Source organism: Stegastes partitus, unplaced genomic scaffold (assembly GCF_000690725.1).
Source record: "Stegastes partitus isolate 25-593 unplaced genomic scaffold, Stegastes_partitus-1.0.2 Scaffold873, whole genome shotgun sequence".
Taxonomy (NCBI): Eukaryota; Metazoa; Chordata; class Actinopteri; family Pomacentridae; genus Stegastes; species Stegastes partitus.
The window spans coordinates 9,125-29,930 of record NW_007578604.1 but is presented as its reverse complement, the minus strand read 5'-3'; the positions used below and the strand labels follow the sequence as shown (position 1 = coordinate 29,930).

Genomic DNA, 20,806 nt, shown 5'->3' with positions numbered 1-20,806 from the left:
ACCTTAAAAATCCATAAAACATGGCAGTGGTGGGAAAAGTCATCAAATTAGTTACGTATTTTAAAGGAGTAGCACCAAATTGAAAAATATTCATTTTTAAGAATTATTATTTTGGCTGTATGTACAATATTTTACACTGAATGTACAGAATGACAACAAAATATACCTAAAAAATAAAAAGTGCAAGTGCTCATGCAGACATACAAAATGGATATGCAGTCTAGTCCATGTTATAATATATTTAGTGTTGTAGTTTGTTGAAATGAGGCTAACTGAACCACTTCATGTGCAGTTTATCATACAAAAATATGTAATAATAATGATATCTAAGACTTTCCACAGGTTTTTTTTAAGTTAATGTAAAGCAAATGTAAAGAATGTAAAGTAAATTGTAAATATAATTTTGAAATGTAATTTTTGTAAGTAAAAAGTAGCATCTAATGGAAATACTCAAAGTAATACCACAAAATTGTAGTCAGTACTTCAGTATATGTGCTTCGTTATTTCCCACTACTGAAGCATACTGTTGGTGCAACTTTTTAAACAAGCAGATATACTTAAAGAATAACATGTATATGTACTTATGCAGTTATCCAGAATGACCCAGGCCTGTGTTAAAGGATCATATTTATTTTAGTGTTGGAGTTGATTGAGATAATTTGCATTTATTTACTTTTTAGATTTTTTTTCATAACAGTGCACCGCAATTTATCGATTGTTTTAAGTTAATCTTTTGCAGTAAAACGTACACAACTTCAGTCTTAAATCTAAACTGAGTAAAAGTATAAAGTTGCATCAAAAATGAATATTCAAATAAATGCAAATACCTCAAAATTGTGGCCAGTCTTTGAGCAAAAGTTACCTTCCACTACAAACAGTAGCAACCCAACATTTTTGAGATTACAACGGCTGACCAAATACTTCCAAATATGTTTGAAACATTTTGTTGTGCTGTTGACATTTTAAAATAATACAGTAGGTTATTTCAAAGCAAAATGTACTCATCCTACAAATTACACTGATTGTATCATTTAGTAAACAAATGACTGATATGTTATGAATATGCCAGTAACTATTATGTCTATATAACAGCAACTGTCTTTTTACATTTTAGATGATCTTAAATGTAATAAATATTCCCTTTAAAATGCACCTAACACCTCTTCCATTTAGAAGAACATAAGGTAGTTACACTATATGCCTACTGGCTTGAGAAGGCATATCTGTTATTTTTGGAAACTTTGGTGTCTCCACTAGAATTAAAAATAAGATCTGGCTTCACGACGCGAGCTCCTAAGTGGATTTGGCAGAGTTTAAGGGGCTAAAACTGTGAAGCGTAAACTCACCTGATAGGCTTCAGGTTTAATCCCTGTGAATTCAATGACATGATTAGACTTACAAACAACAGCTCTACTGCTGATATAATGTATAATGATCAAGTAAAACTTCATACATCCAAAAGTATGCTTTTTAAATGCATTTTCTTTGGCTGCATATGCTGTCTCTGTGTATGTGCCATGTGTAGAGCAAGACAGGTGGTTGTTTCCCCCTGTTGGCCAGTAGGTGAATGTGAAATGCTAAACCTAACTAAATGGAATGTAATGTTAAAAAAGTTAGTGATAAACTAGTATAAATCATAACACACATCATACACGATGTTTTCCACTGCAGCAATAAAAATCCTGTCATTGGCATCGGATTGCCAACAGCTATGGTGTGCATGTGTATGAGGACTTAAATGTGAACGTGGTAGAGTGTGTGTGTGTGTGTGTGTGTGTGTGTGTATGTACATGTCTGAGGCTCAGGCTGGTCCCCGTGCAGACTCCGCTCATTCTCCTCCACTGCAGCCTTTCCAGCAGCTTGTCATCAGTGCTTAGTCCCACCGCCGCTGACCGTCTGCCCAGTGTCTAATGGGGGCATCCTAAAACAAGAGGCTGGATGACTGACACGGCAACACAGACTCGCTGTCTGACATGCAAAATATTACAGGGAATGCAACCATCATGGACCCGATGACGGTGCTTGCCTCATGCTGAGTACATGCAAGTACGGTGATTTTCATCAGTTGCACAAGCTGCATGTACAGACTGGAACTGGAGCACAGTCAGCACACTTTCATTTTATAACATAATCATACTGGTACACTCTGTTAAGGTTTATTTAAGTAATAATAACAGACTGAATACTCACTGTATGTTTCACATTATTATTTGCTTCAAATGGGCATAATTCATAGCTACAGGGTGTGTCTTTCAAATGTCTCATCAGTTTCCAAGCATTAGTGACTGTAAACAAGCTTATAAAAAATACATTGTTGCAATGACCGACTCGTATATCAATCTTCAGCCCCGGCATTTGTCCAATCACCAGCTCTAAAGCTTTAAAGAATCATATATCAGATAACAGATTCATTCGTGCCTTGGCAAAATATACACAAGTGTTAAAATTCTCTTGACTGAATAGAGGACTGTCAGTCGACCTCGCCTGCTGATGTGACAGAAACATCCCTATTTGTACAGTGTAATAGTTAAATATGTTGATCTGCTTTGCTGCCGAAAAAAATATATAAGGAAAAGGATATTATTCCCATATCTGTCTGTTGAAAATGATAAAGCTAGGAGATGCTTTGTTTAGCTTAACATGAAGACTGGAAACACTAAACCTGGCTCTGGTTAAGAATACTTTAAAAAAAAACAAAAAACGTATCTTTTTAAAAGCTCCCTGTTTAACACATCACATCTTATTTGTCTAATCATTCAAAAACCTAAATATTAAGATGACATGTTGCTGGTTTTAGTAAATAAAAACAAACAACAAAACAAAACAGTCAAACACATGTTAAACTTCAACTTGAGCCAGCTAGCCGTTTGCCCGTTTCTATCCCTTATTTTGAGCGAAGCTAACTGTCTGCTAGCTGTGTTACAAAGACAGAAAAAGGTTTAAAACATTTAAAGGATTCAAAAGACAAAGTTAGAAAAATGCTTGTCCATTAAATATAAAGCTAAAGCTGGGAGACAGTTTGACTAGTCTAAGCCTGGAAACAGCTAGCCTGGCTTCGTCTGAGAGGAAAACTATACTATAAACCAAAATGTTAATAAAACACATCGTTGTTTTCAGTCATGAAATACTCTCAGCCAGTTTTTTCCCAGTTTTCATACCTTGTTCTCAGGTCAGTGATATTTTATACATCAACATCACAACAGAGTATGCAATTAGTCAATATTCTGAAAAATAATGCTAGAATTTAAAATTTCTTACATATTTAGGTAGTATTAATCTAATAACACAACACAGGCAGGTCAGCTCAGGGTGTACTTTAAAAACATTATGTGGATTTCTTACACCACTGATAAATATACTTTCAATTTGTGCCATTCCTGCTCTAGAGGTTTAAATGAAATAGTGGCTTCCACATCTGCAGGAAGTCAAGTCACTGGTGTTTATACAGCAGCTTTAAGAGGACAGACATTGACCCAACATTGCAAATTAGTCTGTGTAGGAAATTAGATGTAGAAGTAGATTCAACTGTTTGGTAGGTACTGTTGTGCACTTGAAGAGTTGGTGAGATGTTTTTTTTTTTTTTTTGGCAAAGTCTCCCGTAGACATTTATCCACCATCGTTTCCCTCGTTGCAAATCTGAATGCAACAACACAAATACAAAATTGTATAGGTAGGAGAGTCAGATAAACATTTCTTGAATGTCCCTCTCAGCTTTTGTTTTCCATAACAAGAATCCAGGGTGTGTTCTGGGCTGCAACATTCTGCATAGTTGGGAGGGTTAGTGGATTTGACAGTTCTCCAAGTGTCCCATAGCCCTGAGTTCAGCAAACGCGCTCCAGACACAACAGTGACAGCTGGGGGAGGGATAAATAAAAACAGTGTCTCTAGCTCCATTACAAGACAGCAATCCAGACAACAACCCAGTAGCCTGTGTGCGCGCAAACACAACCACATACAGCGAACAAACACACGCACGCTTTTCCTCACACATTCACTGCTTCACACTTACTGTGTTCACTGCTGCGAGGGCAACAGATGGAAAAACGAGAGAGGCGAGAAGAAGGGGAAAGCACCACAGAACATAATAAATGCTGTTGGACTTGGCCCGTTAGCAACCAGCATTCCTCTGACAGGTGTAACATGTTTACCAAACAAACAAGCATCGCAGATGTCAGAGAAATGAAAATGGTGGCTTGAGGTCTCATGACCTGTGAAAAGAAGCCTGGTATCCAAGTTGGCATATCTATGAGGACTTTGAAGGTATTTCAGAGAGATGAGAAGACTGCGTGCCACACCAGGATCGCAAGAGTGTCTCGCAGAATTTGTCTTATGTTACTCGCCCCAAGCATCCCAGGCAGCTCTGGTTGTTAGCCGGGGCCATCCAGGGTCACCGGCACTGATGGGCAGTTTTTAAGCCTCTCACTTTGCTGATCACATTCCACTTTGGGGCAGAAGGAAAATCATCTCAAATCACAATCAAGCAAAATAACCACTTGGACCTGTCGAGCTAGACATGGGCACTTCCTCTGTGACCTTGATCTCCAGCAGAACCACTTACACCCGACTGTTTCCCCAGCAAGTTGACTAATTTGTCAGTCGTTGCCTTAATGTCGTTTCCATACACATCAAGCATCTCCAGATAATAGTCTAAGACTGAGGAATCCACCAGAAAAGCTTTTTAATAGAAGTCACCACTCTTATGACCTGCCAAAATGAAACACACTATCATTCTGGCTGATAAAAATGTGCACTTATGTCAGTCCATAGCTGCAAACTGCCAGTTGATTAGTTTGATGTTCTACTGGTGGAAAATAATTGGAGTGAAGCACATATTATCTAGCCCGAGGCACCAGCTTACCTTTCCAGAAAGGAATGCAATCATTAGCTCTGAAAGTCATTTATCTTGTGAGTCCATGTGCTCCTCTTTGACAAAGTAATGATGTACACTTACTGCACTGTGCTGTGAGTCGAGAACAAAATGTGATGAAAAACGGTTCGATCGCCAACTTACATGATTTAAAATGCACCAAAATCTCAAAACAACCAATTTACTGTCCTACATAATTTGTCCTAAAATTTTGTGTATAACTCTGATAGGGTCTTGAAGTCATCTGATGTCTAAAAACTATGCTAATTGGCAGTTTAACGCAGTTACTCTACAATGTATAGCCACATGCTACTATAAATTAAAATGAAAGTAGCTTTTTTTTAAAAATAAAAATTAAAGCTGCATTAATCAATAAATTAGATCCAAAGTTGATCAGTTTTATATGTAATATGAAAGCTGAAAGTTGCTACACTTGAATGTTGTTGATATTTTGCATCTCTCGTTGTGTTTCTTTGTGGTTATTTATTTCTTTGTGGTCATTTTATGGCCGTCAGTGGTTGTTTTATCTCTTTGTAATTATTTAGTGTTCTCTTGCTGTATTTTACATCACTTTGTGGTGTTTTTGTGTTTCTTTATTGTCATTTTGTGCCCCTGTGGTCTTTTTGCATGTCTTTATGGTCATTTTATGTCTCTTTGTGGCCTTACTGCTTTTTGTGGGAGGTTGTTCTGTATCTGTGGTCTTGTGTGTTTGCAGTCATTTTTCATTTTCCTGTCTTTCAGTCTCTCTAAGGCTATTTTGGGTGTCTTTGTGATAATTTTGCATCTCTGTGATTTTCTTATGTCTTTTTGTGATTTTTTTGCATTTCTTTGTATACATTTTGTGAGGGTTTTTGTACCTTTTTTTATTTGTTGTTTTGTCTCCTATTGATAATCCTTTTTTTTGCAGCGTTTTGTCTCTTTGTGGACTTTAAGTGTTTCTTTGTGGGATTTTTTTTCCATCATCATTTTACATAACTGTGACTTTTCTTCGTCATTTTACCTGTTGTGTGGGTATTTTGCATTTGTAATTGTTGTACGTTTCTTTCTTGTCATTTCGCGTCTCTATTCATGGGACTTGGGGATTTTTCTTCATGATCATTTGGCATCTCTTTGTTTTACATCACTTTGTTGTAATTTTGCATTTCTTTGTGGCTGTTCTAAATGTGTTTTTATTTTTTCTGTCTGCTTGTGGTCACTTTGTTTTTCTTTGTGGCTGTTTTTTTAATGCCACTTTGTGGTGACTTTGGCGCTGCTTTGTAGTCTTTTTCAGTCATGTGTCTCACTAGTGAGCACAGTGTACAATCTTGAGAGTGAATCAGAGGTTTAATTCCGTCGTTGTACCTTGAGGGCTGAACATAATGATCTGTAATGCAAAAAAAAGAAGATCATCTGAGGACAAAGATGGATCATACACAGCAACACACCCACACTCCCTCCTGACTGCTGCACGCACATCTGCAAACGCACCGGCCCATATTTATCCTATATCCTGGCATTAAGAGCAAGTCACATCACATCAAGATGTCAGTCAAGTGAAGTGATGCTCTTAACTGTTACGAAAATAAAGGTTGACAGAAGACAAAAGAAAAGCGGAGATTGGAGCTGCATGCAAACATGACACAACATGTGAGCTGCGACAGCAAACAATATAATCACAAACATTGCATTTGGAAGTCCTTCATTATTTCTAATGATTTGTGACGTGGCGGGCTTTGAATGTCACGCTGCTTCACCTGCAGCTAAAGTAAAGCAATGAATTAAAGAAACAAACAATGAAACGAAAATGTAATCCATGGAAACCAAACAAAATACAAACACGCAGTTGAATATTCTTCAATTAACGCCTCCCTTTGAAAGGCCATGTGACCCAGATGTAAAACTCTTTAGGGTCTAAGCTGAGAAACTTTATGATCTGGCAGTTAATCCTGTTTTCTGAACATCTTTTACAACTTTGAGAGCAGAAATATGGATGAGGTGCTTCGCTCCAGGCCAGAGCAGTGCTTGATCCAGGATAAGAGACACGTCCTCATTCTGGGAGGAAACATGTTAACCCCTTCAACCCCTAAGGTTATGATACATGATACTGAAGGTGCTGAACTTAGCCATATAATTTAGCTCGCGGAATTACAGCTGCCTGTATTCCTGAGACACTCTCTACTTAACCTTGCTTCCTGGTGAGAATGCCTGAAGAGAGACTAAATACTGCTGGTTTAGTTTGTCTCTATTCACTTGTGTTTGTCAGTCAGGCCCAAAATTGACAGTTTAAAGTTATAATCCTTACGGTTTTAATGAAATGAAATCCAACTTGGATGTTACTCCTAGTCTGTATGTGTTAAGCTACAGCCATTCAATGTTTGTACATTTATTAATTACCTCTCTACATGATAATTGTCATTGTTAAGAGTAGGATTTGCCAATACCTTGATGGATCCAAACTGCCTTTTAATATACACAAAATCCACATGAAAACATGACTCTCAAATTAAATGGTCACTCTTCGGTGTTGGACACTGAGTCCCAATTCAAGAGCTACATTGTTTGAAGGCTGCATTCAAAAACTGAACACGTCAAAGTCGAATGCAGTTTAAAAATGCACCCTTCTTTTCCTGGCATCAGAGCATTGTATCCTTTGCAGCACGACCTATTACATGATTAATTGCGCACCTGTAATGGTTGGATTTTTGAGAAAAGACTCCACAAGCTTAACTTTGACAGCTTTCAAATGTAAGTATTGGGTGATCTCCATTTCTTCCGCTATATGATAAAACAAACATACAATTTTAAAAAGTCTATCTGTCAACTTCATGCACGTGCCAGCTTCTGGTGTGTGTGTGTGACGCAAAAGAACATTTTAAACAGAAAATACACCAGAGGAATACAGATCAGACTGAGAATTATCCACAGATGTTTATGCATCCCAAATCTGATTCCCAGACAAACGTGGTAAGATCTGAAATTATGCTTTGTAGCACAATCTGCCAATGGCTGTAGTGGAGCACCTGACTCAACTTTTACATGTTGGTTGTTTTAGAATTTGTATGTTTTCTCATATTCATGAGCAAGCAAATGGGGGAAAAATCCAAATAATTTATGAACGTTCCGAATGAGTTGACATGTGTATGCAAACCATCAAAAATACATGTACAAAACAAGGTAACAGTTTTACTTTTAGTCATTTTCAAAACGGATACACTACTGACACATTGTAGGGAGTCTTATGGAGCACAAAATCCGATTTTCTCGCATGAAAATTTAGCATACATGAAGGCCTGCTTGGTAAGTAACAGATTTTTACTCGGGTTGCATTTTAAAAAAAAAATGTAATTACTTCTTTATCAGCATAATTTGGGTTGGTTTGGTTGCATTTTAACCAGACACACCGGCTGCTCTTGTGTTGTTGTAGCGGCTTAGTGAATGTTTGCTGCCGTGTTAAACCACACTTGCTGTTACCACCAGTAACTAGAGGCGCCGCCAAATCAGCCAGAGTGGATCCCTCCTTTAGGAGGTGTTTGCATGATGAAAGTACACCGAACAGAAACAGAGCATGAAAAGTCTGCATATTTCACAACACTTAAAAACAAAAGGGGGCAAAATCTGTAAGATCATGTTTTTATATGTTACACACACGATGTCAAACAAGGCACAGTGCTGCATAGTAAATGTACAAATCAAGGGGAAATTCCAGCACTGTATGCACTGTAAAAATACACTACGACTGATAAAACTATGCTGACAAATGTGGCCCCATGCTCCAGTGAATCTCTAAGGGGCTGAATGGCATGGGAATGAGCTTTTACCAGAGACACCGGGGGAGGAAGAAAGGAGTCCCATTGCAAAAGAGTTGAATTACCATATCACTGAGGAGCAAATACAAAGCTCCTTGAGAGTAGTGGGGATCCGTCATCCTGTGAAGAGTGGTGCTGAAATGTGGATATTTCTTGAGTAGTCAGACAGCACACAGTGGCAATAAGCAGTGGGGACGATCACACAGTTTAAATGGCACACAGAACATCTCAAGAATCCTGTGAAACAGAAGTAGACTTGGAAAAATCTCTGGTCAGTCTTCTCTGTAAACAGTAGGAGACTGAACTTAGAGCCAGCAGTACGAAAAGTAGCAAATCTATTTCATTAAATGTTAGAGTTTAGATGCCGATGTTTCCTCGAGCCATGCTGTAGCCCAGTTTGTTCTGGTTCCCAAGGAAAGACATGGCGCCCACATAGGTGTCGATGTGGATCGGCTGGTTCAGAACCAGGACGCCATTGGCTTTACCGGGAACGGGCTTTGTGACGTGGGCTTTCTGGGCTGCATCCTTGAGCTTCTCACGAAAGTTCTGGATCTGTGGACAAGAAGGTCAGAGGATCAGAAAGTATTCAGAAAACCATACATTTTTGTAAACTTTAGTCCCTCTCTGGTCGTTCACCCTTAAACCTCATCTCTTTATGTTTCTTTTGATGAAAATAATCTCTCTGTGTCTTCACATGGTTTTGATGTAGTGCCACAGTTAACAATTGTTTTCATTGTCGATTCATTCGTGAATAATTTTCTTGACTAACTGATTTGGTCTACAGAACATCGAAACAAGTGTTTCTCAAAGCCCAAGATGTCTTGTTTGTCCACAACCAAAAGATTTTCAGTTTACTGTCTTGAAAGAGTACAGAAACCAGAAAACATTAAGAAGCTTAAGATTCAACGATTTAGATCTGCTTTTCTTTACAAAATTACTCAAACTGATTAATCAAACACGACAATAGTTCACAATCATTTAGATAGTCGACCACAAATTAATTTGTGCAGTTCTACTTAGATGTAACTCTACACCGTTGCTTCATCTCGAATGTACAGACCTATTAAGTCCTGTCCCTGTTTCTCCATTCACCACTTCACCCCGCGCTGCAGCTCAAGCAAATCAGCTCACCTACAACCCTACAAGTTGTGATACTGCAGTAAATTAGCCATATATGTTTAAACCAGAAACTGATTCTTAGACAGAATAATGATACAGAAAGCCCCTCCCTGCAAGCTGACAATATTGATTCCTCAGGGTTATTACATCAAAACTCAGAAGTCTGAATCCATGTTTTCACAAATACACTACAGGTTCAGGGAGGAAATGCTCAGCTTCAGGATTGGCCACTTAAATCTCTGTTGATGTGTCCTGTAGCATATAAAAAACACCATATGGACAAGACAACAAGGTAGTAAACTTGATTTTCGCCTAAGAGTGTAGTTAAATGGACAGACATCTTCTTTTCCATCGATCTGAAATAAATGCTCCATAACACATTTATGAAGAATTGAAAAATTCAGTGTTTCCCTTACAGCTGTACAGCAGGCATAGTGGGCCACCAGGACACTGAGCATCTCCACCTGACCAACAAGTGTGAAAACTGGATTGGATTGTTTTCCCACTCATACACCAGATATAGATTCAACCTTAAATTCCTTCTGCAGTATATCAACAACCCTAAACATTTAGCCACAGTTGTAAAGAACTATCTTCAGCCATAAGAAGAACATGAGGTCCTGCAACAGATGGTCTAGTGCCTACAGAGCCTGAAGGAGTCATTGTGGGATTAAATGAGGAGACAGAAGAAACTGAGACAGGCTGAATCCACAGAGAAACAAAGGAACTATGGCAACTCCGTCAAGATACTTGGCACTAAAGGGCTGCATTGAAACCCTACTGAAATCTCATGGGAGCTGGCAGTCAAAAGGTAAATTGCCTGGGATTTATTGCTAACCAGAAGGACACGGTCAACATGCAAAATTAAAATGAAGATCCAAAGGGATTTTACAAAACAAAAGCAGAGCAATACTGACATGTTGATGAATTTCTCAGTTGTTACTATTAAAGATGAAAAATAGTTGGAGTTTGTTATAAAAACTTTGCAAATTCCGAAGTGTATCAGGAAAGTTCCAGGACTGGTGTCACAAAAGAATTTCAAATCCAAACTACAAGTTTTCCCCTTCAAAGCGATCTTCCTGCAGTCTAACTCACTTTCCCAGCCTTCTCTGCCATGACGCCATAAACTCCTGGATGCCATGCAGCTTCGTTGTCACAACCATCTTGATGTCGTCCATGACTTCAAAACAGGTCCCCTTGGTGACCCCCTTGAGCTTGGGGAAGAGAAAAAATCACACAGAGCCAGGTGGGGTGAGTAGGGAGGTCGCTCCAGCACAGCGACGTTCTTCTCAGTCAGGAACTGTCAGATGCTCAGAGCATTGTGAGCAGGCGTGTTGTCATGGTGAAGCAGCCACGACTTGTCCTGCCACAACTCTCGCCTCTTCTCGTGCACTGAACGGAGCAAACGCTGCAGGACCTCTTTGTAGACGTGCTGGCTGATCATCTGAAGGGGAAAACTTGTAGGTTGTAGTTTGGGTTTGAAATATATCTTTTGTGACACCAGTCCTGGAACTTTTCTGACACACCTCGTATACAGCAGGCACACATCTGCCACCTCTAGGTTGAGATGATATAGCTGCTCTGCTGTATCCAGTTCAAGTAATGTCTCCTACAAAGATAAAGCACTTCTTCCTTCACATGTCAAACAACATGCTACATGTATGAAGGTAATCTATTTGAATTTTTTTATTTTTTTTTTTACATTATTTCTGATCTGGTGCCCATTTCTTCATAAACACCACACAGTAAAACAACAACGATTCCCTGCAGAATGTGAAAAGACACAAAATCACAAGAAGACTACATTGTGCAGTTGGTACTGGTCAGAAATCCAGTGAGAGGATTATCAAAACAGCTCAGTGCAAGGTTTTACGTAGAACAAACTCCTAGTCAATGTCTAAATAAAATGACGCTTGAGCTTAACTTTTTAAAGAAGATGGAGTTTCTTTGCAACAGAGCAGCTTCGGGTTCGCTATTAAGCAAACCTGTTGCAAAGGCTGGATCTAATTCCTAAACTGATGCCTCCTACCTGCACAGAGAGATGAGTAATGGGGTAATGTGTGGGTGCTGCAGTTTCCTTTTGAAACTCACCCTGAGGTGCAAAGAAGCATCTACACTGCTGTACAAAAAACGTGTGCACTCTTAACTGTCTTTAATTTATTCCTTTAATCAGGAATCTTATGAAATTAAATGTGACACATCCTACTAATATCCCAAAACAACCCATGAGCTGTCTAAAAACATAAAAATAAATAAGACCAATGTAAAAGAATAAATTAATGAATCTAGATAATCTAAAATATCCCTCAACACTGGAGGCTAGAAGAGTGCACAAAAGGAGTATTTATACAGAGAGACAAAATCACCAATCCTAGAGTTTTTACTCATCTGAAGGTCAGATAGTTACTTGTGGCCTGTTTTTAATGTTAATTTCCAGGAATCTATTGGGGGATTTTTTTTCTGGAAAGATCATTTATGGCTGAATTCTTATAATTAAATGCTAAAAAGAGAGAGGCTCACAAAGGTGGATTTCTCTGTGTCACATCATCATAAAAGACCTTTACTGTGTTGCATTCTTTCCAAATGTGCTTCCAGGTCTCTGCACACCACTTTGAGTCTGTCAGCATTTGTGTGCAGTCACTGAAATGTGTATAATTTCCTCCAGCCTCTTACTCAGCATGATAACACAAACCGAGCCGATCAGTTTGACACAATATGGAACAAAGCTTTGCTGATTACAGTTCCATGCTGAGCTAACTGCTGTAATTGCTCATAAACATCTTGGTTATGTTGAAATTTCGGTGTAAGTTTTGCAAACACGTCTCACTAATCATAATTTGTCAGCACAAGCAGCCCTGACTCAAAGCTTAGACAAAGTACTCTGAGTGCAGTTTTTTTTCTATATTTTCTACATAGTTTTTCTGGTCCTGGGGTCCCGATGCGTGTCAGTTGTGTTTTATCAGGTGTTGAAAATGACTGATTGCACATGAATGCTATCTGATACCTAATTCCAGTAAGTCACAGTAAGTCTGCAATGACTCATTTGACCACACGATGAATCTTTGCTTTTTTTTTAAGTAATAAAAGTTAAATGTCTCTATGGCTCTCGGTGAAGTACAAACTTCCACCTGAATTAGCGACAGAAGTTTCAAAAGCAAAAAATTAAAATTGTGGCTTAATTCACTCAAATTACACATAAATATGTTCTCACAGAAGGCAGTCAGGCAGCTGTTGCATAGTTTATTGTTTTAAGGTGTTTTCAGATATCTGAGTTTCCTACTTCTCTGGAAATGACGGATGTCTACAGTGAAGTTATTCTTAGGAACCAGGACATTGTACTTGGAATGAAATCTGCACTATGAAGCAAATTCCTTTTGCCTTAGAGATTAAAGGTGCAACAAATAATTAACGGAGTCAGTCAGTTAAGTCAATGACCACAATGTGTTGCCATTCAATTTAATTGTTGATGTGTTTTTTTTGGAACGCTTTGGAATGAAGGCATTACATAAGTTGCTGCCAGTTATAATTATATAAAAGCATGGAGCGCCTTCTCACAGTCTGCAGACGTATGCTGCAAGTGAACCAATTTCAATACCTATAGTAGCTCATAAGAACAGCATTTAAAAAATTAAGGACCAGGTTTTCCACTGGTTTATTGGAAAGCCGGTGGTCTGCTGGGTCTAAGTTGATTCCTGCCAGGCTGAAGCATGACTGAAGATGCCCTTAGTACTGTAGAACCTCTTTCAGGACCATTTTCTGGGGAGAAAAGTACCTTCTCCAGGGTAGTACTTCTGAGCAGCATGAAACGCTGCACTGCAAGGCTCAGTGTTGCTTGGTTAAACTAGCAGAGAACAACAACGACAACATACTGCTTATTTTTATCCTCTCGATGTCTTTGTTAAGTAGAAGTTCTCTTGTGCCAAACATTGTCATCAAAAGGGTAAAATTCACCTCAAAGGTTAACTCAGCAAAAGGCAGCTTTCCACTGCAGGAATTCAGGCAGGCATAAGGTGGCACGAACATTTACAGGAGCGTCCCTGAAATTGTTTTTTTTCAGGCTAAGATTCAACAGCGTTAACTCCAAATGCGCAGACAACAATAAATAGTAGTTACTTAGCATTGCCCCAGTTGTATGAGGAAATAGAACAATGGAGGTTTGTTAAGTTAGCCACTATGGTGACTTTTATGTTGTTGATGGTTATGTTTGAGAAAAGACTTCTATTTGATGAGAAAATTGAAAGATAACATACCTACCACACTGTTGGTACTTTATCTGCACCAAAAACAGCCCTGAAAGAGTTTCTGTTGGGGCTGTTCCTGTAGTCGGGACACACATTAAAGGTTTCAGTTGCCCAAAAATGGCCTGCATGTTCTTGTCGTGGAAAACAGCTCAAACCCGCAGATATTTTATTTTATACATGTTATATAGAATTGATTGAATCAAGTAACTATTATTTGTTGTTGTTTCAGTCAGCGTTAACGTTACAGTTCAAGCTATTGGATCCGACACTGCAAAAGAAAAAGAAAGGCCAATTAGGGGGCTGTTGGCATCAGCTCCGAGTTCCTGCTGTGAAAAGCTCCCAATGATCAGAAAGCTCACCAGCGATATCCAACATTCGGACTGAGTCAACAATGTTAGCTCAGCCTCATGTCGATGGAGTGTGCATTTCGTCCTCTGTATAAATTCATGCTGAAGACATGTTAGCTTTTATGAACCCTGTCATCAGTCTCTCACCAACCTCGGTATCCCGTCAAAAAAAGACCTTTTGCTGCAGTTGTGTACCGACCATCTGACCAACAAAACACCCACTAAGCTTTACCGGAGCCCTTAATGTGTCTCTTATTTGAGATGCACATTAGAGTTTCAAACATGTGGTCCCAGCTGCCAACAACACAATATAAGCAAGCTAGCTATTGGAAACTGCTTTGTTGTAGCAGCAGTTCCCAGAAATCAATTTTATCCAATAATAATCCAATAATCAAAAGATTATTTGACCATTTACACAGTTGTTAGTTGCAGCCCTGGTTGGGATAGTGGCAGATATCACATGTCTCAAAGCATCTGCAAAGAAAATCTACTGACATTTTTAAGGCAAGTGGGGGAATTATTATTTTTTTCTTCTTAATGTTATAGAGTGAATTTAACCTTTAGAAAAGACCCTGCTGTTATCACCGACTGATCTACTCACGTCGCAGAGGGCAGTGAACGTGTCGTCGATGTTTCTCACAGGGTGGTACGTGAAGGTGATGTAGGGGTAGTCGGTGGCAAAGGGGTTCCACCTGGAGGTGAAGGAGGGCTCTCTCAGCCGGTCCCAGAAGATTCGTAGTCCCTCCCCTTCTCTCCTGAAAACACAGCAAAAATCAAAATGAGTGTCTCCCATGGTCACTGACATCTGACTCAACCATGTGACTAAACCTCTTAGTTCCTGTTGTAATCTGATGAATTTATTACTCACTGCGTTCTACAAACTAGGTGTTGCTTTGTCGTTGAGAATCACGCACAAAGCTCTGAACACCGATTCTCTCTATGCCTTAAGCCACATACAGGTATGGATACTTAAGTTGTAGGTTGATATGAGAATAATGAGGCACTGAGCTAGTATGTCCTGTAGCTTTCATTGTAGGCATCATATGGGAAACTAATGTCAATAGTCCTAAGTAAACAAACCAAAGGTCAGTAACCACGCTCGTCTGTGTAGTAACTGGATTCCAGTTGCAGTAAGTGTGATCTGACTCAGTCATCTGTGGTCAGAACATTCATCAGAATATTTGTCAGGTTTGCCAACTGTCTTGGTTTCAGCATGAGACATTGACTTTCAGTCTCTGGCTGCATCCACACGAAAATGTTTGTTTTAAAATCTGGAATAAAATGAAGAACAGTCTAAAGTCTTTCCTTAGAGTTTATTAAATACCGGTTGCATCAAACAGCAGCTGGATCTATCTGAGTATCCCCAAAGTGAGACATGTACTCATGTGCAACAGCATTAATAATTCGTCATTTGAAATTTGGCGTGTAGACAGGATCAGTCAAGATTAACTGTATATCAGACTGTGTACTTTCCACAAAGTCACAGTTTACCAGCTTGAGTCAAATCATTTGATACATTGCGGTTGTCCTCAGGTTGAGTCCTGAGCTTCATCACAGCTATGGGAACATTTTTATTTTGATGTCTGCACTGTAATAGTGTAATGTGAGTAAAAAAAAAATTGTCATGTCAAAGGTTTAATTATGGAGATTTTTTTTTTCCATTTCACAGTGGCAGGATATTTGCAGTAGTGACATGATTATGAGTATGTATACTTTCCATAACCTCTAATCACTCGCTAAGTAAATATGGCAACAGGTGGCCTGGTTACAAAGAAAACACATCCTTCAATGTGCAATTAGTTGCTGTAGTTACACAAATAGTCAATACATAATATTCAGTGTTCATGTATTGTCCATCATTTGGGGTAATGTTGTGTTGTAAGACTTTGTGGGACAGATAAAAAAATCCAAAGGCCTTTTTTGCAACCTTTCAAAGTACAGTACAGTAAATGTCTTCGTGTGCACCAATAAAAACGTGTCTGATATCAAACTGCTACATGCTTTGTCGGATCATTTTGCTTCACATCAGTTCACATGATTTCCCTAAAGGGGACAGACGGACCTATTGGCTGCATGGCAACAGTGTTAGAATAATGAAAAAATGGCACTAATCTGTCTTGGGGCAAATACTTAATGTGAGAGCAATTTCATGTTTACCAGGCTTAGAGGTAATCTACAGTGTGTTCATCATATTCTCTTCCTTCTGCTGCTCTTTCTTTACTCGTTTTAAAGCAAATACTGTAGGTTTTAATGAAAAAGCCCCCAGGTCATATCTTTTCTCAGCCTAATGAAACCTCAGTAGACTGAGAGCAAACAGACCTCTGAACACCCGCAGATCCCATCTTTGAAATAACGTCAGTGCTGATCTACCTGCTGTGAAGATCTTTACAATTCTCTATTTAATGTTGGTCCATCAAATGTGATCCAGGGATCTCATACCTCTAAGGCTCCACTATCTGGGGGGAATATAGTATCGTTCTTGCTGCTCAAAAGGTCACAGAGAGTTTAAAGCACTCTGCTCTGTATCTCTTCGAAAGGGATTGTAACCTTTCGGTGGGATATTCAAATAAACCTGAACTAAAATGTGTCAGAGAAAACAGATTCAACCCATTGAATCCTAAAACCGTCCAATGGGTTTGATAAGCATGATATCTTTAAAAAAGAAATACAAATAAATTGCCAAAATCTAACCATTTATCAGATGCAATAACTGTAAAATGGAAAGAATCAGTGGACTTTTCACTATTCTCAGGGTTCTTGAAAATATTATGGAATGAAAAATAAATTAAATCTAAGCTTTTGTGAATTGCAATATTTAACCAAAGTCATTTTATACTAGATGTTTTACTGACAATATTGACCAAAATTAATTGTTTGCACCAGATCCTGTAAAAAAAGTATTTTGTGTTAGTAAGATACGATTCACTCAGCTACGACCAGCAGTCACATGAACTACAGGCAGCATTTACAGAGGAGAACACAGGTGGAAATAAATTAGAGACACTGAGAACGAAGTCAAACATACTTGAGCATTACAATAAATGCATCAATGCTCAGAAATGAAAAGTTGTTGGAAGATACATTCAGCATGGTGAAATATCTTTCGAGAGCTGATGTGTGGAGTAGGGGGAAAGTGGGCCTGGTTTGTAGAGGTTTTAAAAATGGAAACTTCTCTCTATTTCTAGTCATGATTGTGCTGTCTCCATAGATGTGCAGAACTGTATATTGTAAAAAAAAAAAGAACCCACAGTGAGTAAAGTTGTGGCTGGAACAAAAGACCTCCAGAAACTCTCTGGGGTTCGGAGGGATAAACTGTGAAAATATAGCCTATGCTTATAGTTTACCCATAGAAAAACTAGAAAATTTTTTATTTCAAAGGCTGTCAAACAGGTGACAGCATTATAACTGAAAAACACCTTCATTTGTATTATAAATAATGAATTTCTAATACAAATTGAACACACTAGACATTTATCCTGTGGTGGCATTACTGTTTTAAGCCGCAAACACATTACACAGGCTGCAAGGCAGCTGTTACATGTGTCACTAGTATATAGGAACACTACTCTACTTGATCTCAGCTTGGTTTAGCGTGTGCTGGCTGGAGGTTATTAAACGTCACAGAAGACTGTCTCATGATGCCTCTTTATAAGCTAAATGCCCACCATACTCTTTGCCTGCCTCCTCTGGTCGCCATTGTAATAAACAGTGAGAGGCTTCACCTGGTGGAGCAACCAGGCGCTACAGCCAATCTACATTTCAACACTGACACACACTACAAGTGTGTGTTATCCATGAAAATGGTATCAGGCTTGGGTAGATACTGTTCTGACTCCTGTCAGTGACTGAAAAGGTTAAGTTCCCCCTGTTGGTGATTTTGAGTTACTGCGGCTTTAAGGATCAGGAACTTTCAATGTTCATGCATAAGCTACAAGTGCTCCACCACGGAGAGTTGGTTTTCTGAGTCTTGGAGTGGAACCAACAGTGAGTACAGATACAAATGATTATTTTAGTTGTTTGTGGCACTGTGATCTGGAAGATGGCGTTTGAGGTGTCTCAAGTTTGTTCGCTATCTGTCAGCCAGGACAGAATTGATACCAAATGGTAAATGACTCAGATCGGTTGTTCAGGGCATCCCTACCTTATACAAAGTGTTAATTTGATCTATAAGTAGGTCAGCTTTTTAGTGTGTGCTCTATAATGTTGTAGTTGTGCAACAAATATAACAGTTGAGTTAACTGGCCCATTGTCAGACACATTACCATCCCTTTTTCTTTGTTGCATCTGTTGCACAGAGCAGGTAAACAACTACCAGATTATTCAAATCAGTAGCTTGAAAAACCTGAAGTGACAGGTTTGACTCCTCAGCCTGAAACATTGTATTTGTAGTAGAACAACACAAGCAACTCTGCCACAGTAGCTTTATTGTCCTACTAAAGTGAAATGACCAAAAAGTCACAGAGAAATAATATACAAAAAATTCATTCAACACTGACATTGACAAAAGGACTAAAGTGACACAGGACCAAGTCTGAATCTGTACTGTATTTTTACACAGAGAGACATTGTTTGTATTATATGCTTCTTTTTCTGTCAACTATTCTAACTTTCTCAGAACATGATAAGACAACTAGAGACAGCTGCTCTTCATATTAGACATTTCTATAAGGACGTCATTTCCTTAGTCATTTGTGCCATACTGTGCATTATAAATCATGAACGTTCTGCACACTTGTGACAGTGACAATGATGTGCGTGGTGCAGTTAGAAAGTGTATGGAACATCACAGTCAATGCATGCAACATGTGCTAGCAACAAGTCAAGAGACAATGTTACAGTGTCAACATCTGGACCTGTGTTACACAAGTTTTTGTGACCACTGGGAAGTGCACATTTGCAGTTTCTCCAAGAGCGCACAGTTCTCAAAACCACACAAGACACATCAGGTCAGGAGCAGTTTCTAGTTTGTTTGCTTCAACATTCATTTTGTAGTAAAGCATAAATTAGTGCCTCAGGGTTGGACTGTTGAGACTGTGGTGCAATGGCATGTGGGTGCTCTAACACACTGTGGACCAGGTCACAGCAAGGTGATTACACACAGGTTTTTTTAGCCACAACAACACAGTTGTTGCTTGCCAGCTGCTGGACTGACTAGATTTGGTTCTCTATTACTTCTTCATCTTTACTAAAATGAAATTCCAGTTAAAGAGCTGCCATTTTGACACAGTTTAGGAGATTCAATGCAGATGGTGTCTAACATGTTTACATTGTGGGACTTCTAGGGAGCATTACAGGTATTGAACGAGCAATGGGAGCACAGGATTCCTGCACAAGGACACTAATTCAACAGGGATGGTGACCAGATTTCAGTCAGGTGTTTGATTTTTACAGGCAATGTTTGGATCACACTACATACAAATTTACACTAAACCCACACAAGGCTTTGCTGTTTATGTAGCATGGATGTGCAAACAGGTTGATTTGGTGTTCAATGTTGTGCAGAGACACTGATGACAGCTTTCAGGAGACAATTAACAGTGCTCAAAAGTGTTTGATATGGCAAATAAGGATTTTGTGATTCTGTCAGCAGCTGTAACAGATTTTTGTGTAAAACAAAAACATAAATGTGTAAAGGCTTATATACAATGTAATGTACTTGGTGATTTGCACATAATAAAAGATGACAAAGAAATGCAAAAAAAATAAATCAGGATGCAGGCGATTTCCCAACAGCATTCTGATTTCCTTAATGACCTGTCACACTGATGTGCACATTTTACCACATGCCTTGTGCAACAGAGCTCTTCCTGCCAACCAGAATTAAACACCTGAGGCTAAACAATAGCAGTGTAGCTGTTGATATGTCATGGTCCCAGGGAGGGGCTGCATCATAATGCAATCACCCAGCCCTGTTTACACAAGTACTTTCAAAATGACAATGCTGCTGCAGAACATTTTGTGCCTCCTCCAGAGCAAACGTTGTGCATAGAGGAAAAGGGGGAGGGAAAAAAAAATTGGTACAAAAGCAAAGCTGGGGCTAAAAGACTGACTATATTTCAGCAAAAGTGGGTGAGGATGGTGGAGTTACGTTTGTACACACTGCCCTTTGTAGGAGTGTGCAGCTTTTGCCCGAGTATCAATGGGGATATAAAAAAGCTTTGGCGAATTCCACAGGTAAGCTATCACTGAGTAAGAGACCAGCCCAAACAGGCAGAGCAGGGCTGGGCTTTCCAGCCAGAGGCCTTGGAAGGCTTCTCTGTGTTTATGTGGCAGAGCTGGGGTTTGGACTTTCACTGTGCCTCACGTTGATACAGTCACCAAATGCAGAAACTGTAGAAGTGTGCTAAATCAAGGTTTGTATCAAAAGAAGCTCAAGATGGAGGCCGGACCGAGGAGATCCACCCTCTCCTGACCTTCCCAGTGAGGTTCCACTTAATCCACGGTGTT

At 39.1% G+C, this 20,806-nt stretch overlaps 1 protein-coding gene across 1 annotated transcript; it reads right to left on the bottom strand.

The window, feature by feature from the left end:
* Positions 1–8,009: 8,009 nt before the first annotated feature.
* LOC103365789 (tumor protein p63-regulated gene 1-like protein) lies at positions 8,010–15,114 on the bottom strand (the record flags this gene model as incomplete). Its single annotated transcript, XM_008293329.1, has 2 exons — positions 8,010–9,204; positions 14,961–15,114. Coding segments are annotated over 2 exons (349 nt in total), but the record flags the coding sequence as incomplete, so codon positions are not given.
* Between the last annotated feature and the right edge of the window lie 5,692 nt (positions 15,115–20,806).